The sequence below is a fragment of the Mustela nivalis genome (genome assembly GCF_964662115.1).
Source record: "Mustela nivalis genome assembly, chromosome: 13".
Classification (NCBI taxonomy): domain Eukaryota; kingdom Metazoa; phylum Chordata; class Mammalia; order Carnivora; family Mustelidae; genus Mustela; species Mustela nivalis.
Window position 1 is genome coordinate 73,048,107 of NC_139032.1, and position 25,209 is coordinate 73,073,315.

Consider the following 25,209-nt stretch of genomic DNA (forward strand, 5'->3'; position numbering starts at 1 on the left):
GACATTCTTGTGAGGTAGACAGAGGCAGCATTTAAAATAGTTGCCAGTGCCCTCTGAATCCTGATTTCCCGTACCAAGGCAGACCCACGTCCGGGAGAGAGAAGATGATTACTTGAGGACTAAGGCCCAGCGAATTACACCAGGGGAAATAAGGTAAGGTAAGCTCAGTGGGTCTCTGAGTGATATTTTGGATCAGGTTCAACTCTCTGCATTCTCCTCCTGCTGAAGTATAACTTGTTTTGTCCATAAAGATGTGGCGGAGAACACGGTGAATTCCAACTTCAAAATTTGTCAGGTGTAACTGGACAGACCTAAAGAGGTTGGAAATCGACAGGAAAATTACACTCTCACAGTGAGCCACCCTGCCCTTTATTTTGCTAGAAGCCATTCTTTCTTGTGCGGACTGATGCCCTCTACTGACCTGGTCCTAAGAAAAAAAGCTGGAGAACCAGGTAAGGTGGGAAAAGGAGGTGAATTGCCACCCCCAAGAGGTCACGTAACGCCTTGACTATCTCCACTCTAACAAATAAATATGAGAATTCAGCTCAGCCAAAGGCCTGGAAAGGAAGCACAGACGCAGGAAAAATACAGCTCTCCCAAAGGGCAGCAGGGTGAAGGTGTGAGTTTGAATCATACATCATGTGTAGCGCTCCCTGTCTTTTCTGAGGCTCATTGTGGTTAGCCTTACACACAGCGGGCTCCACTGCAGAAGCAAGATGGCCTGGGAATCTCGGAGCGCCTGGGAAGAAACCTCTCCCTGCATCCTTGAATTCCGTTCTAGGTTCCCCACCCCATGTCCCCCAGCTCCTCTGCGTCTCAGAGGCTTTTACGCCATTCTTATAATGCGCGGCGCAAATCCTTCCATTCTGGGTTATCTTCGAGGCCAGAAGATCCCGACTCACGTGCGGGCCCCAAAGCCCCCATGCCCGCGCGTGGCGGCCGCGGACGCCTGGGTAAACGCAGGTGGGATGGAACAGGATGCTCCAACGTCTTTTTCTACCACTGATTTCCGTTAAACATTTGTCTGGGGACGACGCGCGGCGCCCCCCAGGGCGGCCTCTCGCAGGCAAGGCCGGCCACGCGGAGGACAGCGGCCGAGGGCTCCGCGCGCACTTCCTGCGGGGCGGCGGGCGGGGGCGGGGCTTCGGGCGCGCCTCCCCGTCCCCCTCCCCTCCCGCCTCCTCCCCCCTCGGGGGCCGGCCGAGGCGCCGCGGGGGCGGGGCCGCCAGCGGGCTGGGCGGCGTGGCGGAGCGGGCTGGGCGCCCCGGGCCGAGGTGCGAGCGAACCGCGGCGGGCTCGGGCGCGGAGACGGGGTACGCGGTGCGGAGCAGCCCAGCCCCGCACAGCCCAGCGCAGCCCAGCGCAGCCCGGCCCGGCCCGGCCCGGCCTGGCCCCGTGCGGCCAGAGACAAGCCAGCGGGTGGCGGCGGCGGCTCCCCGCCCGGCCGGTGCAGGGCCTCCGACCGACCGCGGCCGAGCGGGGCCTGGGCGCGGGCGCTGGGGGAGCCCGCCGCGGCGGGCACTAGAGGAAGCGGCGGCGGCGCGTCCCGAGCTGTGCGCGCCATGTCGGGCGGGCCCCCCAAGGGCCTGCCGTCCACCGGGCCCCACTCCCTGCTCGACATGCCGCACCCGCTGGCCGGCTCCAGCAGCGAGGAGGCCGTGGGCGGCGACAGCACGCCCAGCCCGGACCTGCTGATGGCCCGCAGCTTCGGCGACAAGGTGGGGCGCACGGGGCTGGGGACCGGGAGGCGCATTACGCTCTCGCGGGGGATGGTGGACCCGCAGCTCCCTCTGAGCGCCGGGCCGCGCCCACCCTGGCGCCCCTGCCCGGGGGCGAGCGTGCCCTGGGCTCCAGCGCCTTTGGAAAAAGCGTCCCTCCCTGCCGCCCCCGCGGGGTCGTAGCGGCGTGGAGAGCGGCGGGAGGGGGCGGGCATGCCCGGCTCTGACGGGGCGCGGGCGCCAGTGACAGCTGGTGGGGAGGGGTCCTGCCCGCGTGTTGGGGTCGCTGGCGGGTGTGCGGTGCCCTGCGCCTGTGTCCTGGGATGGGGGGGGGTCCCAGGTTCCTCCAGGAGCATCCCCGAAGGCTGAGCTGCTGGGTAACTTGTAGCTCCCCACTTTGCTGGGACTGCAAAGGAGCAAGAGTTAATGGTTTTCCGTGGTAGGACTGGCAGCCTTGGTGTTACTGCCAGTCATTTAACCCACGCTCTGTCATGTGGGGAGTGATCTTTGTTTAGGTTTGCTGTGTGCCCTGTGGAGTCACCTGACTCAGACCCCAGCCGGCGAGGGGAGAGTCTTGCTGTGGTTTTCCGTCTGGGGCTCGGTTCACCTCTGACGGCCCTCCACACTGGTTAGCTTTGGCAGAGGCCCCTTTTGTGGTTGATGGGAAGAAAGCTCGCCCTTTGACCTTCTTTGTGCCGGAGGAGGCTCCTGATTTTCTTAGAGCAGCATAATTCTGGTGATGCTTTGAGAGACCGCAGAGTCCCACGAAGGGTTAAGGGGCGGCATTCCTCCCCTCCCCCCATTTCAGCTGTGACCAGAGCTTGAGCTGTGATTCTGTCAGCCCTGCTGTGGCCACCTACTCACTAATTGCAGAAATTAGAATTGGTCTTAACACTTGTGATCAGGATTCCCTCTTCCTGGTAAAATACTAAATGAATTTCTCCTAATCCCAATGTTAAATGGGATCGGACGACCTAATACTTTACCCCATAGATTGGAGGGCATGTGGTACAGTAAAAATGAGTGTATTAGGGCACAGAGGACTCAAGATAGATATGGAGGGGAACTTGGTGTACCTTAAAGAGTTTATGAAAGCCAGGAGTGAAGAGTAGAGCAAAAGGACTTAAAAAGCGAGTGAAACCAATGGATTGGGCAGTTTGAGGTCGGTGTGTTGGTGCTTGTGATTATTTCTCTTTATTTTATAGATGAAACACTATATGAAGGGTTGTGTTGCTTGGAAATACCTTGTACATATTTGGCATTCAATAAGCAATTGTTGAGTGACTGGATAAATAATTTGTTGCTTTATTCTAGACTGAGAAATTGTTCCTACAGGCATGTAGGGCAGGGACTGAAGTTGAACCTTCTGATTTCCTTCTCAGGATAGTGAATTTATTACCTATGGCTGTGTAACAAATTACTCCAAAATTTAGTACTGAAAATAGTGTGTGGGGATCAGTAGTGTCATCTAGGAGCAGCTAGGCTGGGTGGTTCTGTCCCCAGGTCTCTACTGAGGTGGCAGTCAAGGTGTTGACCAGAGCTTGGGTCATCTGAAGGCTGGGTTTGGGGAGGATTTGCTTCCAAGCTCGCTCACTTGGCTGTTGGCAGGCTTTAGCTCCTCTTTATTGGGCTGCTTGACATGACAGCTAGCTTTCCCCCAGAACAAGTGGTCCAAGAGAGCAAGAGATCCCAGGACTCAAGCTATACTCTTGTATAAGCTAATTTTGGAAGCGACATAATTCTGCCATATTCTGTTTGTCACACAGACCAATGCTAGTACAAAGTGGGAAGAGGGTATGAATACCAGGTGGTATAAATATGGGAGCCATCTTGAATGCTGGTTGCCGCCGATGGCTATTTAATTTATTTATTTATTAAAAAGATTTTATTTATTTATATGACAGAGAGAGAGCTCACAAGTAGGCTGAGAGGCAGGCAGAGAGAGAGAGGGAAGCAGGCTTCCCGTTGAGCAGAGAGCCCGATGCAGGGCTCAATCCTAGGACCCTGAGATCATGACCTGAGCCGAAGGCAGTGAGCCACCCAGGCGCCCCTATTTTATTTATTTTTTTAAAAATTTGTATTTATTATTAATATTATTATTGCTACTGTTATCCTTATTTTTAGTAATTGCTATACCCAGTGTGGGGCTCAAGTCATGATGCTGAGATCAGGAGTCATATGCTCTTCTGACTGAGCCAGCCAGGTGTCCCCAATGATTTACACATTGGCTTAATGATCCATTCTTGGCAGATAGCTGTCTCAGAAATATGGGCATTTTCCTAATAAATACTGGCAGGACAAATGCCTTGTACCACTAAGAGCTTGTTGGTGGGCGGGAAGTCAGGCCCAGGTCTGATTACTGCTGGCTTTCTTTACAGGGACAGTCATGTGAGAAAGACCATCTTGAAGCTGTTATTATTAATTATTGAATATTTAATAAGTCTCCTTGCAGCTGTAAGAAGCATCAAAATGACATCATTCCCAAGGGCCTGATTTATAGTAAGCCACTTTTCCTTAGAGGTTAAATAATGTAATTTCTTTCCCTGACTGGAAGTAACATTTTCCTTGAATCTTGGCATGCACGTGTGTTCTAGTGACTGTGGGGAAATTTCTGTAGAGAGAAGCTAGCATTCAACTGAGGTGAGTCAGGACCAGTGGAAGGAAGCCTTCACTTTGGCCTCTTTCTCTTGCCCCGGAGCATGGGGGTCATTGGAGGACAGGTAGGAAAGCTGAGTGCTTGTGATCTGTCTTTGAAAAGAAACCTGTTTTCTCGTCTTTTTGGACAATGGAGTTGTGACCCTGGATGCCTGGTTCAGAGTCTGTTCTGGGCTTGGAGAATGAGGGTTTGACGGGCTGCTCATGGCACAGGGTTGTTGTATTATACGGAGGGGAATTGCTTTCTGTGGACCCAGGATGTTGCCAAGAATGGGGAAGCCTCATGGTTTTGTCCGGCAGACACTTCTGGGTGGTGTCTGTGATGCTTGTGGGAGATGGAAACAACAACCAAACATGATGGCTTTTCATCCACTAACTTCTAAAATCATTCAGACCTTGGAGTCATGGGAGAATCCTTCCGATCTTCCAAGGGTTGCTAGGACTAATTCTTTCCATGCCTCACCAGGCCCTCTATCACTACATCCTTCATCTCCACCTAAAATGTAAATAAACCACTTGGCCTGACTCTTGTCTCTCTTTCATCTGCAAACCACTCTGGGCTACTTCTCCCCTGGCTCAGCCTCCAAGCTTCTGTGTCCCTCCCAACACAGAGCCCACTCTAGGCCCAGCTGTGGTTAACACACCTTCCCACATCCTCAACCTCTCCACTCAACTCTTCCACCTACTTCCCTTGTCCTTTTCAGTGATGGCTCCTCCCAGAGTCTTCGGAGTGAAGGTGTCTTTCCATCCCCTACTCCGCTTATATCAGGATCAGGAGATGGGGGTTGGTGTCCCCTTCTCCCCACTGCCCTTTACAAGCCAAGCTCTTCTCCCCGGAGGCCCATGTCATTTTATTGGTCAGTCACTTATTTGAGGGCCTACCAGGAGACAGGCACTGTTCCAGGAACTTGAGTGGAGTCAGCCAGTTGAAGACCCCTGCCCTCACTGGGTACTTCTCAATGAGTATGTCCTATGTTATGTAATACATGCTATGGGAGGGAGAAGAATTAGGTTGGGCAGGGGGTTCACGATTACTGGCTGTGGGAGGAAGATTTGGATAGGCCTTCCTGAGAACTGGAGATTTTAGAGACGTGGAGGAGGTGAGGGAGGGAGTTAGCGAGTGGATGTCTGGAGGAGTGTCCAGCTGGAGGCTCACAGGCATCTGCCTGGTGTGTTGTGGAAGAGCCCAGAGGCCACCGTGGCTGGGGCAGAGTGGACAATGGAGAGTTGTTGACGTACAGCAGAGAGGGAAGGGTCAGACCATGGAGGGTCGCATAGGGCACCCTGAGAATGTTGGCCTTTGCTTTGAGGCCACATTCAGGGTCTTGAGTGGAAGGAGGACTTGATCTGACTTACATATTGAAAAAGGTCATGCAGGCTGTTGAATTGAGAGCCCTTTATTTGGCTATTGCACTGAAATTCATTTCCTTTTAGTTAAAAGGCCATAAACCAAATGCAGACTGGCAAAAGAAAAAAAAAAAAATCTTTGAAAAGCCCCAGATAGTTTGGCTGGGGCTAGGAGTGGCTGGAGCTAGGTATTCAAATGATATCGGAAATCTGTCACTCTCCGTCTCTTGGCTCTGCTTTCTTCTGTGTTAGTTTTATTCTCCGGCTAGCAAAGGGATATGTTCTACAAATAAGCCTCACAATTTCAACAGAAAGAGAGTACCTCTTTCCTGATAGCCCCAGCCAAAGCCCTGGGCTGGTGTCTCGGGAGCCTCAATTGGGTCAGGCACTGGAACCAAGCTTTGTTAACTGATTGCCCAGACCTGACGCAGATCCTTATCTTTGGAGCATGGAGAAAGGAAGTGTTTTGTAGGTCTGTGCATTTGAATGGTGAAATGTACATATAAAGTACATAAAATGTTTAAAGGATAAAATGTATCTATACAGTTTAAAGAACAAAAAATACTCCTGTTCCTCCTATCTCCCAGCTTGAGAGAATATTGTTAGTATCTTAGGAGCCCTGTGTGAGCTGGGGGAGGATGGAGGTGGTTTCCAAAGCAGAATCAGGACGCTGCTAATAGAAGGAGGAATGAACGAATGGGGGACAAGCAGAAACAAATGTCCATTTTACAGGACTTCCATGACTTTTTCATTCCCTGTTGTTTCTAACTCATTAAAATCTCTAGACCTTGGGGAGCCTAAGTGGCTCAGATGGTTAAGCCTCTGCCTTCGGCTCAGGTCCTGAGCCCAGGGTCCTGGGATTGAGCCCCGCGTCGGGCTCCCTGCTCCATGGGGAGGCTGCTTCTCCTCCGCCTCTCTTTCAAATAAATAAATAAAAATAATAATAATAAAAAAAAATCCCTAGCCCTCAACTCACTGTCTTCTCAAATAATACCCTCCCCTCAAGAGACCCTATTCAGGGAGCCTGCTTCCCCTCCTTTCTCTCTCTACCTCCCTCTCTGCCTGCTTGTGATCTCTGCCTGTCAATTAAATAAATAAAATATTTTAAAAAAAAGACCCTGTTCAAACCTTCAAAATTATTGGTTCCTTGACTTTATTTCCACACACCTTGACCTCTTTTTCAGTTCAGTTGCCCTCTGCCGGCCACACCCTTGCGTTCGAATACCCGGAATGGTTTGGGCTTTGAGTCAGTGCCATGAGACACCATCTTCTCTTGCCTTCCCCGCTCCCAGTCAGCAAGGACCGACTGCACCTGTTCGCTGACTGCTTCCGCTCGCCTCGCTCCTTCCGCTCGCCTCGCTCCTCTCGCCTCCTGCCGGGTCCCGGCCTCCATTCCCTTGCTCTCCTTCCTCTACACCCACCCTGGATCATTCCGCGGGTTCAGGTCTTTTGCCTACACCTGGGTGCGAACACAGCCTGCGAATCGCTGCCGGGGTCAGTTCATGGGAACCAACCCCAGCTGGGGCCCCAGCGGTGCTGGGCACTCCGTCCCTTCCACAGAGGCCCCAGACCCGACGCTTCTCTCTGTCGCTCACACCTTCCGTCCTTCTCCTCCGCCCTCCTGTTCTGCTGAAGAGAAGACAGACGGGATTCTAGGCCTCTCTGCCACCGTGTGGCCCGCCCTGTCTGGCCTTTCAGAGACCTTGGCTCTGTTCATCACCCTCATTCGTTCCTGTGTCCTCACGCTCCCTCTCCCCTGGCTCATTCCATCAGTACACGTGCAGGTCACTTCTCACTTGTAAAACAAACGAGGAGTGAAGGAAACTCTGCTGTGAGGCTTTCTTCTTCCCCGTCTCAGGATCTCTTTTGTGACTCCTCCCGGTGCAACTTTTTGAAGGCCGGGTGGGCCCTTCTTGTCTTCCTCGCTCGGGCCTCAGCCCACTGCTGTCTGGTTTCTGACTTTACTCGTGACTTCCTTCTTGCAAAATCCAGTAGCCACTTCACCGTCCTGGGCTAGCCTGACCTCCTCTTCCTCCAGCCCTTGATGCTGTCGAGCACTCTCCTTCTGGAAGCACTTTCTGCTTCCAGGCACCCCGGAGCCTGGCTGGCTGTGTTTGAATCCCAGCGCTGCCTACCTATAGGCTTTGCGACAGCAAATTATTTAACCTCTCTGAGCCTCAGTTTCCTCATCTGTAAAGAGGGGACAACAGGAGCAGCTCTGGCACGGGGTCAACCTGAGGCTGTGGGGAGTCTGCACTTAGAGTAGTGCCCGATACGTGGGGAGCCTTTAATAAATGGGAGGTGGTGACGGCGGTTACTCCTAGGGTCTGTACTTTTCATATCTCCTTTGGCATTTCTGCCTGTTCTTTGTCTACGTCTGTATCAGTCGTGGGCCCGTCAGGGTGAAAAACCTCTGAGGTATCTCAAACCGAAAGGCTGTAATGCAGGGAGTTAGTTACATAGGCAATGGAAGGCACGAGAAGTCAAGCAGAAGATGGTGAGATTAACAGAGCAGCAACAGCAGGAAACTGCTGTCACCCTCAGGGCTGGAGGGTCAGCAAGACGAGGTGATGTTACAACCCTTCTGAGCTTCCGTTGGAACTAGAAGCATGGCAGGGCGGCTCCACAAGGGTGGGTCCCCTGAGGAGGAGAGGCCAGGAGAGGAAGCAGCTGCTGCCGGGGATGCTCTTTGAACCAGAGCAGAAGACTTCGGGCAGAGACAGAAGCTCCCCGGCTCCTCTGCTCATCCTGTCTTCTGGTCTTTCATCAGCATCTTCCGTTGGCCAAAATAGCTTCCTTGGAGGACGTGTGACTCTAGAAGAGCCTAACAGTCTTCGTTAGATTTGCTCGGATGGCCGCTGGGGGAAGGGTGTCTCTTCCTGTAAGATTGTGTTTGCTGCGACGTGGAGAGGGGCTCACGAAGAGGCCAGAGAGGAGAGGAGAGCCGGGAGAGAAAAGGGGGGGGCAGGCCCCGTGGCTCCCTTGAATCCTGGACCCGCCTGTGCCGGTGATGTCCGAAGCCAGCACTGCTGCTTAGTTACAGGAGGTTGTGAATTCCCTTTTACTGACATTCTTTTCAGTTGGGTTTTGTCACTTGACACTTAAAAAAATATATATTGACTGAGAGATAAGTTGACCTTAAAAGGTGAAGTGAGAGTTGAGTTTTACTTTGGGACTGTTGAAGAGGGGGGCTTCGTTCCTGTCGGTCAGCGACACTGTCGGGGCGCACGTCTGCAGCCAGCTGAGGCGGCGGAGGGGGTGTTTTCACCAGTCCTGGAAGTCTGAGGGGCCTTTCAGGTGCGAGGCGGGGAAAGCACCACAGGCTGAGGGAGAAGCCTGAGCACAGCTCCCGAGATGGGAAAGGCCTGTGCCCGCTGGAGTGGGATCGAGTGGAGTCATGTGTTGGGTTGGGTTTTGAGGGCCTGGGGGTGGGGATTAGTGAGGAGCGGGCAGCCCCCAGACTGCTTTGAGCGCGCTGACATGGAGGTCAGCTCTTGTTCTTCAGGCAGGAGTCGGCCCTCGAGGGGTTCGGAGTGGCGGATGGCATGGTCTGCGCTGGGGACATTGGAGGCTGGCAGTGATGAGCCCCTAGGCAGGTGTTGGCCTGGCTTCTGCTGGAGCGGTGGCCTGCAGGACGGAAGATGAGAAAATGTCACGATGCCTCGTTTTGGTAGAGCGGGGACACCTGGCCGCCCTCACGGAGCGCGCGCGCGAGCACGAAGACCATTAGGGTGCAGTTTGAGGACAGGAGTCAGGGCGGAGGGGTCTGAGCCCCACCTTCAGAAGCCTCCTCAGAGTTCAAGGCTTAGCCCAGAAGCCGCTCCCAGGAAGCTCTTCCTCAGCATACGGTCGCCTATCGCCTAACCCCGGGAGCTCCAGCCCGAGGGGGCGGCCGACATGGCGGTTGCTGAGGTGTGGTCCCTGAGGTGCAAGCTGACAAGCCTGTGGGAAGCAGGGGTGTGGCACTGGTCACAGGAAGGGTGGCGGCCGGAGGGAAGAACAGGGTTGAGGGAAGACGTTTAGCATTGGGGAGTCTTGAGTTTTAGTGGAGGTTACAGGGAAGCGGACAGATGTTTTGCGGGAAAACGCAGGACAGCGCGGCAGAGGCGCACCGGCTGGTGTGTGAGGGACTCGTGTTGTTTATGAGGCATGGGGGGTTTCATGTGGTCTCGCGTTGCTCACCCCACAGAATTCCTCTCTTTGGCCGCCACAGCAGCAGTTGGGCGGCTGTCGTGTGTGTTTGTGTGTGTGTGTGTGGCTGGCAGGAGGGTGTGCGGACTGGGGCCGGAGGGCTGTGAGGAGGGGCGGCGTCTCTGGACTCCTGCTGGAGCGAAGGCCCCAAGGCGAAAAAACACACCTTGTGCCCGGGGAGCAGAGAGCAGGCACCTTGAAAACCTTTCTGTCCCGAGCAATCCCTCGTAGGCCTGGCTCTGCTGGATGCTGAGGGCACTGAGGAAGATTAAAATAAAAAGGAACCCCCTCAGGAGGTCTTTGGTCTCGTGGAGACATGGCAAAAAGATGGTTCCAGTAGAATGTGAAAAATGTGAACTGTATCTACTAGCTCTGGGGCTTTGGGCAGGTTTCCTAACCTCTGTGTCCCCACACCTAAATGCTGGGTTAACTTTACGGACCGTTCCGCAGTAACAGCGTCGGGCAGACGGTCAGTGCTGTGCAAATGCGGGTGTTTGTATGGCCTGGGACGCCAACCCTGAGAGAGAGTTTAACCGCTAGGAGTTTGCTGGAGGGATGAAGGGAAGTGAGGCAGGCAAGGGAAGGCACCAGAAAAAGATAAGTCACCGAACCAGTTTCCGCCCCTCGGAGCCTGTGCAGAACACACACCTGGGTTGTCCCCACCCGGGGTGAGGCGGGGGTCTTCGAACGGCAGCCTTTATCGGCCACTGGTTGCGCACTCCATGGATGGCATGTTGGCCATTGAATCCGCGAGCATTTTCTGGTCTGTCCATGGGTGGGCAACGCGGGGGAAGCAGTCAGGCCAGGAAGTGCAGGCGCTGGCAGCTGGAAGTCAGGCCAGTGGGCCCTGAGGTGGTCAGGGCGAGGGGACACGGGCGGGCGCCGGCTCTCTCCGCCACAGTTATTATGAGAGTGAGGTACTGGGATAGAAGTAGGGAGTGACCCTGCTTAGGAGAACGGTGGCTTTTCCCAAGGAAATGATGTTTGAGGTGGAGAATGGAGAAGTAGACGTTTTACAAATGGACAGAGCGAAGAAAAGTAACGGGAGCAGAAAAACCAGCACGTGCTGAAGCTGGGCGGTATCTGGTCGCAGGAATGGCCCAGGGAGGGCAGCTGAGTCATGCAGAGGGAGGTAGTGGGCAGGTGGAGGTCTGGATTGGCAGACGGTGAGAGCTCTGTGCTACATGATTGGGAGGCCAGTTGGATTTCAAGCAGGGAAGGTGCAGGGCCGTACTTGTTAGGTCACCGGGACTGAGCCCCTAGCTGGGACAGGGCGGGTGGAATCAAGAGGTCAGGAGTCCAGGGAGAAGACTGTTGGAGCAGAAGGTTGCAGTTTTAGTGGAGTTTTGACTCCCTGTCTTCAGGTAGTGTGGTGCTCTGGAGTTTTGTTTGCAAATGATAGAAATCAGGCTCTCACTAACTTAAGCAAAGAAGGGCGAACCCATCAACAGGCTTGAACCCTTGAACCCTTGATTGAGCTGGAAGCAGGGGTCTGAATGTTCCTGCAGGTCAGTTTCATGCTCCAGAGCAGTTTTATCAGTGAGGGAGGGAGTGGGCAGCTGGCAGGTCCTAGCCCTCCCATTTTACAGCCCTGCCTCCGGAGAGGGAGTAAATCTCTTACACAGGGAGGAATCTCGGGGAGCCGGGGCTCGGGTCCTGTACCCCGCCTGAGACCAGTCAACTGGGCCCAGAGGTTCAACCATGGCTTGGGGGTGGCTGGGGAGGGAGTCTGAAAGAGTAGGTCAGCCCTCCTTCCAGCTTCAGGGTTCTGGAGCAGCTCCGAGCTGTGTGTGTTAGGCAAACAGTAAGAGATTACTTGCAAGGGAGACTCTTGGGTCACAGGTTTTAGTGACTGGCTGAATCATCATGGCAAGAATAAAACAAATTTTGGGAGAAACAGGTCAAAAATTAAACTATAGATTTTTAAAGACTTTTAATTTTTTATTTTATTTTTATTTTTAAATTATTTATTTATTTTAGAAAGAGAACATGCAGGCAGAGGGAGGGGCAGAAGGAGAGCGAGAATCTCAAACAGACTCCCTCCCCACTGAGCACGGAGCTGACTTGGGGCTTGATCTCACAACCCTGAGGTCACAACCTGGGCCAAAACCAAGAGTCCAATGCTTAGCCGACTGTACCACCCAGGTGCCTCAGGCGTAGTTGCCTTTTAAAAGAAAAATTGAGATATAGATCACATACCATCAAATCCACTTTTTTTAAATTTTAAAGATTTTATTTATTTATTTACACAGAGAGAGAGATCACAAGTAGGCAGAACAGCAGGCAGAGAGAGAGAGAGGGGGAAGCAGGCTCCCTTCTGTGCAGAGAGCCCAACGTGGGGCTCGATCCCAGGACCCTGAGATCATGACCTGAGCCGAAGGCAGAGGCCTAACCCGCTGAGCCACCCAGGTGCCCCTCAAATCCACTTTTTAAAAGCATATAGTGTGTGTGGTTTTAATTTATTCACAAGGTTGTGCAACTGTCACCAGTTTCCAGGTCTAGAATGTTCATCACCCCAAAGATAACTCATCCTACCCATTAGCAGACACTCCCTTCCCCCCCAACACCTGGTAACCACCATTCTATTTTCTGTCTTTATAAATATGATACTTCTCCTTTAGATACCTTATATAAATAGAATCGTATAGTATTTGTCTCTGTAACTGTCTTCTTTTCTTAGAATAATGACCTCAGGGCTCATCCATATTGTAGCATGTGAGAGGATTTTCTTCTTTTTAAAGACTGAATAATATTCCATTGTATGGATAGATCATATTTTCTTTATCCATTCATCTTCTGGTGGACATTAAGTTTGCTTCTACCTTTTAGTTATTGTATATAATGCTTCATGGATGTACAGATACGTCTTTTGTGATCCTGTTTTAATTTTTTTTGTTTGTTTGTTTTGAAGTATAAACCCAGAAGTGGGATTGCTGGATCATATGGTAATTCTGTTTTTAATTTTTAAAGCACTTTCATCCTGTTTTCTGTAGTGGGTGTACCATTTTATAATCCCACCAAAAGTACACAAGGGTTCTAATTTCTCCACATTTCACTAATACTTGAAATTTTCTGTTCTTTTTTGGAAAGCTTTTATTTTTTAATTTTTGATTTATTTTAATTTAGTCTTTTTTAGAGAGGGAGAGTGAGGGGGGTGGGAGGCAGAGGGAGAGAGAGAATCTTAATGCCCAGCATGGAACCCAAGATGGGGCTCAATCTCACAACCCTGAGATCATGACCAGAGCTGAAATCAAGAGTCAGACACTTAACCAACTGGGCCACCCAGGTGCCAGCTATTTTCTATTCTTTTTTTTTTTTTTTTAAGATTTTATTTATTTATTTGACAGAGAGAAATCACAAGTAGGCAGAGAGGCAGGCAGAGAGAGAGAGAGAGAGAGAGGGGGAAGCAGGCTCCCTGCTGAGCAGAGAGCCCGATGCGGGACTCGATCCCAGGACCCTGGGATCATGACCTGAGCTCAAGGCAGCGGCTTAACCACTGAGCCACCCAGGTGCCCCTTTTCTATTCTTTTGACAAAAGTGGCCATCCTAATGGATACAACATTTGATTTATATTTCTCTGATGACTGGTGCTGTTGAGTGTCTTTTCCTGCACTTTCTGGCCATTTGAGTATCTTTTTTTGAGAGATGTCTGTTTAAGTCCTTCGCTAATTTTTTATCAGATTATTTGATTTTTTGTTGCTCAGTTGTAGGAGTTAATTTTTATATTCTGGATATTAACCCTGATCAGATACACAATTTGTAGGTATTGTCTCCCATTCCACAGGTTGTCTTTGTGTCTTTTGCACAATTTTTTAAAGTTTGCTGTGGTCCCATTTATCTATTTTTTCTTTTATTGCCAGGGTTTTTAGTGTTTTATCCAAGAAGTCATTGCTAAGTCAATGGCATGAAAATTTTCTCGTATGTTTCTTCTAGGAGTTTTATAGTTTGGGGCCTTAGGTTTGGGTCTTTAATCCACTTTGAGTTAATTTTTTAAAAAAAGATTTTATTTATTTATTTGTGAGAGAGAGAAGGGGAGAGGGGGAGGGTGAGCACCAGCAGGGGGTATGGCAGGCAGAGGGAGAATTCGGAACTCAGTCCCAGGACCCTGGGATCATGACCTGAGCTGAAGGCAGACACTTAACCAACTGAGCCACTCAGGTGTGTCCTGTGACTTAACTTTTGTATATGGTGTAAGACAAGGGTTCTACTTCATTCTTTTGCATGTGGATTTCTAGTTTTCCCAGCACACCATTTGTTGAAAAGACTGTCCTTTCCCTGTTGAGGATGTATATACTTTTAAAGCTAATTTCTTCCTAAAATCAATAAATCATATTAGTAGTTGAAGTGCTATAGATGAATTTATCCTGCAAATGTTTGAGTGACTTCTCTGTTCTATTGCGTAAGGCCTGTTCCTTGGGAATCCAGATATCTAAATTCTGGAAATGACATTAGCCTGGGACGGGTCCGTAATTAGAATAGACATGCTTGTAGAATAGCTGTTTTACTGCAAAAACGGAAGACAGACTTTCTTCAGGACTATTTAGTGAGGGCAGAGATGTGTTCTAAGGAACTGAGGTTGTTGTCATCCTGCTGGCATCAGCATTTATGCTGCAAAAAATGCAATATAGCAGCCTTTCTCTGTGCTGTCCAGTCAAGCAAATCTTGTTTATTTCATGACTTGCATCAGCAGTTTGAAGGCACATGGACTTTTTGTTCATTTTTCTTAAAGATTTATACGGGCCTATTGTGTGCCTTACCTTGAGGATACATAGATGGGCATGATGACCTGACCTTCAGGCGGTTGAGGCCCAGGAGAGGAGACAGAGGAGGTGCAGTGAAGGATTGCGGTAGGGGTTGCACAGAATGCCTTGGGGGTAGTTAGAGTGATTTCTTTTGAGTTAAAGAAATTCTAGAGTAAAGCATATTTCAAGGAGGCATTGAGTTACCTGTTACAGGTTTTGTCCTTGATACTAATGGTCAACGTTGGGATTTCAGTGAGAATTTGAGTAATTGTTTTCTGGTCTGATAATAATAGGGAACTCTTTTTACTGTCTTTCAGCCTGTAGATTTTACTTTATTTATTTATTTTTAAAAAAGATTTTATTTATTTATTTGACAGACAGAGATCACAAGTAGGCAGAGAGGCGGGCAGAGAGAGAGAGAGAGAGGAGGAAGCAGGCTCTCCGCGGAGCAGACAGCCCGATGCGGGGCTGGATCCCAGGACCCTGGGATCATGACCTGAGCCGAAGGCAGAGGCTTTAACCCACTGAGCCACCCAGACGCCCCAGCCCATAGATTTTATTATGCCCTTGTTAATCCAGTGAATGTTCTTTAGCAGTGTATCCAAGATTGACTATGTATTTATGGGACCCAGTGCAAAATTGAAATCCTTGTCCCCTTGTTAAGATTTTATTAAGAATTCCAAGATGGTGACAGCAGAGCATTCAGCCCAGTGTGGAAACCTTCTGAGCACAGGATCCTGTGTGAGCACAGATCACAGACACACAGAGCTGGCCCTGAGTATACCCTTTAGAGGTATTGATGGCCAGGTCCTGTTAAAATCACCTCTTGTCCTTCTTGGTGTTCTGGGTGAGGACTGTTGGATCCTTGGGTATGCTTGTGATGAGTCTGGCTTCCTGGGACTGGCTTCTCTGGTCTGGGTTGACCGTGATCCTTGCGACTTCATCGCCTGTCAACATTCTAACATTTCCTGTTTCTAGAAGAACTTAATGTAAACTCCCCTCCTGCCCAGCTTTTCATGGTTATTGTCACCTCTTGTCCTTCTTGGTGTTCTGGGTGAGGACTGTTGGATCCTTGGGTATGCTTGTGATGAGTCTGGCTTCCTGGGACTGGCTTGACCGTGATCCTGGTCTGGGTTGACCGTGATCCTTGCGACTTCATCGCCTGTCAACATTCTAACATTTCCTGTTTCTAGAAGAACTTAATGTAAACTCCCCTCCTGCCCAGCTTTTCATGGTTATTGTGTGCTTCGGACTGCTTTTCATTTCCCCAATCGTTGCTTCTACTTTCTTTCCCCTTTTGTTCGTGTCTCTCCCCCGCAGAGGGTGCCCAGCCTCTGTGCTCCCCCAGTTATCCTTGCCTTCGCCCAGAGATAAAGGTGGGGGGGCACAATCGCTGCTGACATCTGCAGAGCGCCAGCTGTTGAGGATCCTTGCTGGATCTTCCCCGTGCGCTCCCCTATGGTGTAGTTCCTGTCGTGTTCCCCTTTGACAGCTGGGGAAACATAGGCTCTGGGAGTAGTAACTTGGTTCAAGATGCCGAGCTAGAGGAGAGTGGGGCAGGTACTTGAACTTGGGTCTGTCTGACTCGAGAGCCTGCTCTTCCTCGCCACCACCACTGCTCGAGACCTGGCTTTCTCCTCCAAGCCTCCCCGATCTCTGAGCACTTGCGCACCTTAGTCACTGAACCTCGGGTTTCCACTACAAGGTCCATCTACCTGCCGAGGGGGAATGAAGCCCATCTCTCCTGTGTCTTAGCTCAGGTCTCTTTTCTCCGTCCACTTTCTCGATTTTTGCAGCCTTTGTCCTCACCACACCAGTCTCCCTTGTCAGGAAGTTTCCCAAGGCTTGCTGGCTCCTGCCCGCTCACTCTCCCCAGCCCCGCCAGGCTCCTCAGAGGAGCAGTCTTTGTGCGAGGCCTCCATCTGCCTCACCATCTGCCTGCTCTCGCCTGGGCATCAGGGTCCACGGTCCAGCTCTGCCCTTACCCCTCACCACCGCAAAGACCTGCAACGGCTCTTTTCGCACTGTGGAGCTCAGGCCTTTAGAGCTGCAGAGACCTGGGAGGGCATCCACCCTAAGACCCTCTTGTTTTTACTTGCATCTGGGGCCCTGTGAGAGAAGCCATTTGTCAGACCCAGGTCACCCAGCTAGCTCCTGGTGGAGCTGAGCCTAGGACCCAAGTTACCAGACTGCTTGGTCTGATGCTCATTTTCTGTGACTTGTGACACTAACCAGCCTCCCCTGATTTTCTTCACTCTCTTTTCTTTTTAGTCTCAGGGTCTCCTACCGTTCATTGCTGTATTTCCCTAGCCCAGAGCCTGGCATGAAGCAGAGGCTTAATCAATACCTACAGAATGAATGGATTCTGTGCTCTCTGCAACCTCCCCTGGTCTCTGCACCCTGCCTCTCTGGACCTGCCTCTTTTCCCTTCCAGCTCTCACTGTGGACCCACCAGCCAGGGTCCTCACCCTTCGCTAGTTCCTTACACACCATCCCCAGATGGACTCACACCTGCCCCAAGGCGTAGGATTCCCACACCTTCAGGGTCTGGCTTCAAATGTACCTTCCCAAGTGTTTCTCTGATACTTGATTTTAGCACCCTTAAGATCACTCTATGGGGAGAGTATTTAAAATTATAGCTTTCTTGGCCTCTCCTCCTCCTATCTCATTCCTGCAGGCGACATCACTGTTTCCCCTCTTTTCATTTCCATTGTCCATGTCCTTGCCCTAATGAAGGTGTCTGATGATCTGTCTTGTTTCCCAGCTTTTACTCAGTCTGCTCTTTTCTGACCACTGTAGCCAGAGTTTCCCTTCCTGAAAACACCACCCTGTATGTGTCTGTGTGTCATTCCCATCTCCAGAGGCCTGCAGCGACCTCCCAGTGCTTATGCAGTGATGGTGCAGGCCCATGCCTTCTGTATTCATCTACATATTTGCCTCTCTGGCCCTCTCCTAGGGAGTTAGTTCTACCCTGCCCAAATGAATTTACCCACAAGGTACCTGGCAGGTTGTGTGAGTTTTTGCTTGCCCACCTTTTATGTGTTTGTATTACTGTAGTGTCTCCTACTATGGCTGTGGAACCTTGTTACTCAGAATGTGTTCTGTGGACCAGTGGCATTGACTTGGCCTGGCAGCTCTTTGGGAAGGTGGAGTCTCAGGCTGAATTCCAGACCTACTGAGTCAGAATCTGCATTTTGACATTATCTCTAACTCATTTGTGTGCACATTAAAAATTGAGAAGCACTGTCTTCAAACAAGATTATCAGGCTTGACTAAGCGTTCACATCATTGGAGGACTTCCTAGATGTTACCGATGCTGGAGCCCCACCTCAAGAAATTCAATCCTAGATCGAATGAATCTAGCATGGCCCTGAGACTAGTGTTTTTAAAAAAGATTTTTGTAGATAGTTCTGATGTGCCGCCAAGGTTGAGATCAATTGCCTTAGAAGAATTCTCAGATTCACCTGGTGGGAGTTTACTTCACACACATATGTCTCTTACACTGCGCCATAGTGTAGCATAGGGACTCAGTCTGCTTTGCTTATTGCTGTAATTTCAGGCATGAACAAAGTCTCGGATGGGTTAGGTACTTAGATATTTGTTGACTCAATAAATGGACATGGGCTAAATGATGTATATATAAGAATATTTGTTGCGATATTATTTCTAATAGCAATAGGTAAGAAAGAGTCCAAATATTCATCAGTAGGGAGCTCGTTGTAAACTGTGGTCATTTACAAAATGCAGTGTTAAAGGGAATAGGCAGCCTTATACACAGTGATATGCAACAATGGCTGGATATTTTAGGTAAAAAGAAAAAAGGTACAAACAAACTGTGTGCGGTCTATCATTTTTGTGTTTTCAAGAGCGTAGGTGGAAATGTGTACGCTAGCCTTGGAAGGATCCAACTTTCCCTCTTTGAAGGGTCATTTCCTGACCCTTTGAGAGTATAGTCTTCTGCCCCTGGAGGTTATTTGACCAAATGCGAAAGCACCCTCCTACGCTCTTCCCAATTTGGTTAATAATAGTTGATACTGATTAAAAAGGAAAAATCTGACTAACCAGCCTCTGACTGACCCTGATTGGATTTCAAACAAACAAAAAAAGAGGCTCTCCCTCATAGGTCTGTTGAGTAGATGTGTATGTTGTCCCTGCTTGAAAACTGAATCATAACTGCTCGAAACCTGAAAGGGAGAAGGCTAAGCTGTTAACTGAGGGGATAAAAGAGGTAATGCTCTTTTGGTAGTTTTTAATCTATTCCGATCAAATACAGGTGAATATTGGCTCAGAGTGATCTTTACCCATTTTTCCACCAGTTTTTTGAACTATCCTTTTTTTTCCTCCCTGCGTTCATAAGCAAGTCTTTTCTCTCCTGCTCCAAGTCAACCATTGTTTGGTTGTCCAGACTTCCAGGACTCCCATTTCATGCTCCCGCCTCTATCTTCCTTGGCAAATGGGCTGCCCTGGACATTGCCTGTGTTGGTGAAAGAGGAGGGGGTGTTTTCAGTCTAGTGACGTTAGCTCTTTTCCTTCCCCGTTCGCCTGATCGTAGTCTTTATCCTGGTGCATGGTTACCTGGGCTTCATTACAGCTTCTTAGAGAGAGGGGTGGCCAACTTCCTAACAATTGCAAATAGAAAAAGTTGGACCGGGAGGTGGTTATGGTAGTGATGAGACTGACACCTCTTGGTAAGTTGCTGCAACTGAGTTGACTTGATTGTCCTGGTGTAACAGCTTCTCTTGGGGAGGCTTGACACATTGCTTTAGCTCTCTGTGAAACTTTCTGAGCAACCTGGAAAGTATCTTATAGAGTATGATAGACTAGACTGTGTGGACTTCTCAGTAGAATGAGAGCCAAATTCGGGGCTAACATGAATATCTGCAATTTCTAAGCATGTCTCAAGTGCCATGGTTTGAGCAAAATGATCAAATCTCCACTTTCAGGGGCTTCTGAAGAACAGGGTAGCCACTGTTTTTTGTTGTTATTATTGTTTATTTTGTTTTTCTTAAATCATTCTTATTCTCTTGGACTTTGCCGTGTCCACCTAATTTAAAACAAAAACACAGTACTATCCATTTTAAGCTTTCTTTGTGGTTAAATTACGATGAGGCTGATGGGAAAGTCTTGCTGTTGATTTATACATGAATCAAGGAAACATTTGTCTATATGCTTATGAGTTTGCAGTAAATGGGTAAAGAGGATCTGCTAATCCTGAGAAATAGTGTTATTGGCAGCTAAGTGAATAAAGTTTATGTGCTACCTCTGCTTCCAAACCAAGGAGGTACACCATGTAAAGACATTTAGAATTTTCGTTGAAGAGATTAGAGTAACGTTGGTTCATAGCAGGTGCAGCCGAGTAGAAAGAATGGAGCCTTTGGAGTCTGTCAAGGGAGTCCTGGCAAGTCACTTGCCTGCCCTGAACCTCTGTTACCCTATCAATAAAAGGGAATAACAGTGGTACCAGCCTCATAACGTTCTGATAACTTAATGAGATTATGCATAGTAGGCCTCAAAAGCTATTCTCAGAGCTAATTTTTATAACTGAGATGGGCAACATGTTTTAGATGACTATAAAAAGTATTCTTTGCCTGTTTTTGATAGATACTGACAGTAAGGATAGGTGCCCCTTGGGGTATAAATACCCAGAAAATAGAAGATGACAGGGAGGAAAAATGCTAGTTTCTAGAACAGCAAGGTTGTATGGTAAAGGATTTTTATAAAACAACAGAAAAAAGGAAGAGAAAGTTGACCTAATTCTTCAGAAGAGTACCTAAATTGCGGTAAAGAAAATCTTGAGTCCTCTCTAGGATTATTTTCTATAAGTATGAGCTCAAGGCCAAACTGTAGAAACCTTTAACAAATAAATAACCCACAATACATATTCCCAATGTTACATCTACTTTACCGTTGATCCGATTATTACCATGAACTGATTATGGCAGGCATTTTCATTTCATCTTTTTATTTGATTTTCATTTTGTTTGGCCTAAGTGAATTACTCTTGGCTCATTCAACATGAAGCAAAAGAGGAATCTTTTTGGTACGTGAGCTATATACCTTGAGAAGAAAGGTTTATTTCAGCTGGTAAGAAAACAGAATTCCCTCCCAGAGGAAATAGATGAGAAGAACCAGACTTAATCAGGAAGTTCATATTCCATTCACTTATTCATCAAATATTTATCTAGTGCCTGGCACCGTTCTAGGTGCTTGTAGCCAAATCCTCTTTGGACAGGCTAATGTGCTTCAGGGCTTTCCAGGTTCCTGTTTCTCTTCCCTTATCCCATGCTTAAAAGATAAAGGTCTAAAATCCAAATTATTGCAGATATTTTGTAGCTTATTGCCAGTATCTAGGAAAGCTATTGATTTTTGTAATTTTATCTTGCATCTAACCACCTTACTGAATTCCTAACACATTTCAAATTATGTTTCACTTCATTGTCTACTCAGGAAAAAAGGGATTAATATATTTAGCAATTCTTTGTTCCCTTTTCATTTTATTACATTGGACCAGGACCAATGGATATTCTTAAATAGTGGGGGCATGCCTATGTTGTTACTTGTTGGAGGAATGTATTGACTATTTTCTCACTAGATACCATTTTTTTTTCACTAGATGTCATGTTTGCTCTTGGCTTCTTATCAAGAAAACTTTTAAATTCATAGCTTACTATTTAAAAAAATCAGGAATGGAATTTGGATTTAATAAAATGCCTTCTTAGTATTTATAGAAATGATTATTTGATTTTTCTGTATTAATTAATACAATTAGTTGATTCTTAATACTGAACCGTATTGACATTTATACTTAGGGTAAATTCTACTTGATTCGGGATTTAGTTTGCTAATTTTTTTTTTTTAAGATTTTATTTATTTATTTGTCAGAGAGAGACTCAGCAAGAGAAGGGAACACAAACAAGGACGCCTGGGTGGCTCAGTCATTAGGCATCTGCCTTCAGCTCAGGTCATAGTCCCAGGGTCCTGGGATCGAGCCCCATTTCATGTTGGGGCTCCCTACTCAGCGGGAAGGCTGCTTCTCTCTCTCCCGCTCCCCCGCTTGTGTTCCCTTTCTCACTGTGTCTCTCTCTGTCAAATAAATAAATAAAATCTTTAAAAAAAAAAAAAGAAGAAGAAGAAAAAGAAGGGAACACAGGCAAGGGGAGTGGGAGAGGGAGAAGCAGGCTTCCTGATGAGCAGGGAACCTGAGCTGAGTAGGGAGCCCGACACGGCATGGGGCTCGATCCCGGGTCCCTGGGATCATGACCTGAGCCAAAGGCAGATGCTTAACTGACTGAGCCACCCAGGCGCCCCTAGTTTGCTAATATTTTATATCAAATTTTAGGTTTACTATTTTCTGTTAACTCTACCCTTTTTTTCTCCCTTTTCTCCATTTCCTGAGTTTCATTGGATCGATGAAGTTTGCTTTGTTCAATTTTATTTTCTTCCCAAGTTCTATTTCCTGTTTCTATTTGACTAATGTTTACAATTGTATTTTTCTACTCTAGGCACAATTTAATTAGTAACTTTGATTTTCTCCAGAACAAGGAAAGACTTTGGACTTGCTTTTACTTCCCTTTCTAGGTTTGGCTGAAATCATCCTGAATTTGAGTTCTTGATTGTGATCAATCCTTTTCTAAAATTAACGCCTCTTCTTTTTTATTAACTCTTTTCTTAATTGCATTGCGCAGTGACATCAGCTTCCCATTAAATGAGTGTCTTCTTTCTTGAACAAAGCTTTATTCTGATTTATTTTTCAGGGTGCTGCTTTATGTCTATGAGTGACTTAAGTTGAAAAACCCTGGATGGCGTGAATTATATACCATCCCCTAAGTGGTATACATTATTCTTTTCTGATTGGTAATTTGGCATTTTTCCCCTTAAGACATTTATAGAAGTTGCTCCACTGTCTTCTTTTTAAACTTTAAAAACATTTAAGAAGATTAAGGCATGTTTAGGGGTGCCTGGGTGGCTCAGTTGAACCTTTGGCTCAGGTCATGATCCCGGCCAGGGTCCTGGAACTAAGCCCAGCCTTGGGTTCCCCGCTCTGCAGGGAGCCTGCTTTTCCCTCTTACTCTGTCCCCTGCCCCGAGTTGTGTTTTCTCTTTCTCTCTCTCTCAAATACGTTAGTAATATCTTAAAAAAAAAAAAAAAAAAAGGTTAAGTTGAAAATCAACTTCGAGGGTGTAATTTATATAAAATAATTGTCATTTAAGTGTGTGATTCATTAGATTTGACAGTTATATGTACCTGTGAAGCCACTGTCACTATCAAGATATAGAACGTCACCTCCACAGGTTTTCCTGTGCCCATTTATACTCCATCCCTTCCTCCACTCTTGGTCCTACGTGACTACTGATACGCTTTCTGTCACTATGTTAGTTTGCATTGTCTAGAATTCTGTATAATTGGAAGCATAAAATATATACTCTCTTTTTTTTTTTTTAAGATTTTATTTATTTGACAGAGAGAGAGAGAGAGAGAGATCACAAGTAGGCAGATAGAGGGGGAAGCCAGCTCCCTCTGAGCAGAGAGCCTGATGCAGGTCTGGGATTATGACCTGAGCAGAAGGCAGAGGCTCAACTCACTGAGCCACCCAGGTGCCCCGTAAAATATATACTCTCTTGTGTCCGCCTTCTTTCACTCAGCGATCTTCATGACATCGTTCTATCTGTAGCTTGTTCTTTTTTATTACTGGTTAGTATGCCATTGAGTGAGTATACCACAATTTATTTATTCCCTCATCAGTGGACATGTAGGTTGTTTCTAGTTTGGGGCTTCTTTTTTTTTAAGTTTGGGGCTCTTAAAAATTAAGCTGCTACACTGGAAAAAGAAGAGCAAAATAAACCTGAAGTAAGCAGAGGAAGGAAATAGCAAAGATTAGAGGGGAAATCCATGGAATGACTAGAGGATAGAAAAACTGTAAAGAAAACTAATGGAACGGAAGTCTTGGTTCTTCGAGAAAAAAATCGACCAAATTGACAGACCTTTAGCTGAATTGATCAAGGGAAAGAGACGATTCAAATCATTAAAATCAGAAATGGAAGAGTCGATATTCCTGCTGAACTAACAGAAATAACAAAGGATCATAAAGGAATACTGTGAATAATTCTGTGCCGTATCCTCTAGAGCTTAGATGGAGTGGACACAAGACACCAACAAAACTGCTGTGAACACTCATGTCTTTGGTTGGCGTGTTTTCGTTTCTGTTTGGTTGATACCCGATAGCAGAGTTCCAGTAGCTCCCCATCTCTCCCCAGAGTTGGTCTTGTCAGCCTTTTCCTCACATCAATTCTAGTGAATGTGTAGGGTGTCTCACTGTGGCCCTACTCTGTTTTTGCCTGATTAACAATAACATTGAGCCTCTTTTCACATGCTTATTGGCCATGTATGGGTCTTTTGTGAGGTATCTTCAAAGCTTGTGCCTATTTGTACTGGGCTGTTTTCCTTATTATTGCGGTTACACACACACACACACACACACACACACACGGAGAATTATTTACATATTCTTTTAAAAAATCACTTTATAGAGGTATGATTGGCCTAGACAAACTGGGCATACTAAATGTATACAACTTAGTGAGTTTGGAGTTAAGCATAACCTATGAAACCATCACCAGAATCTGTGCCCCAAATTATCCATCACCTCCAAGTTTCTTCCCACCTCTTTGTATTATTATTACTAATACTATTATTATTCATGGTTAAGAACATTTAACATAAGATCTACCCTCTTAGCAGATTTTTTTAAAAAGATTTTTTTTATTTATTTGCCAGACAGAGATCACAAGTAGGCAGAGAGGTAGGCAGAGAGAGGGGGGAAACAGGCTCCCTGCTGAGCAGAGAGCCCGATGTGGGTCTTGATCCCAGGACCCTGGGATCATGACCTGAGCTGAAGGCAGAGGCTTTAACCCACTGAGCCACCCAGGTGCCCCTCTTAGCAGATTTTTAAGTATATTATACAGTATTGTTCACTGTAGGCAACCATACTGTACTTTATTCTTTCTTAAAAAGATTTTATTTATTTGTGAGAGAGAGAGAGAGAGAGCACGTGTGGGCAGGTTGGGGTGGGAGAGGAGCAGAGGGAGAAGGACAAGCAGACTGTGCTAGCAGGGAGTCCGTCACGGGACTTGATCTCAGGATCCTGAGATCATGACCTGAGCCAAGATCAAGAGTTGAATGCTTAACCAGCTGAGCCACCCAGATACCCCTAGTTCTCTAGAATTTATTCATGTTGCATAATTGTAGCTTTGTACCCTTTGTACCTAATGCCTCCCTCTTTCCCCCTCCCCCATCCCCTGGCAATCACCATTTCACTCTTTGCTTCTATGAGATGAACTATTTTGGATCTCATATAAGTGGGATCATGTAGTATTTGTTCTTCTGCGGCAGGCTTAATTCACTTAGCATGATGTCCTTCCGGCTTACTCATGTTGTTGCACATGGCAGGATTTCCATTTTTAAGGCTAATATTCCTCTGTGTATTTGTACACCTACACACACACACACACCCCATATATATTCTTACTGAGCTCTTTATATATATCTGGATTCAGGTC

General features: G+C 47.7%; 1 protein-coding gene across 1 annotated transcript in view; it reads left to right on the top strand.

The window, feature by feature from the left end:
* The first annotated feature begins 1,229 nt into the window (after positions 1–1,229).
* Positions 1,230–25,209, top strand: part of SNX30 (sorting nexin family member 30) — a 107,029-nt gene continuing 83,049 nt past the window's right edge. Inside the window, exon 1 of the mRNA XM_082696946.1 lies at positions 1,230–1,718. Coding sequence (XP_082553072.1) covers positions 1,563–1,718 — 156 coding nt within the window. The 5' untranslated portion in view covers positions 1,230–1,562. The remainder of the gene's footprint in view (positions 1,719–25,209) is intronic.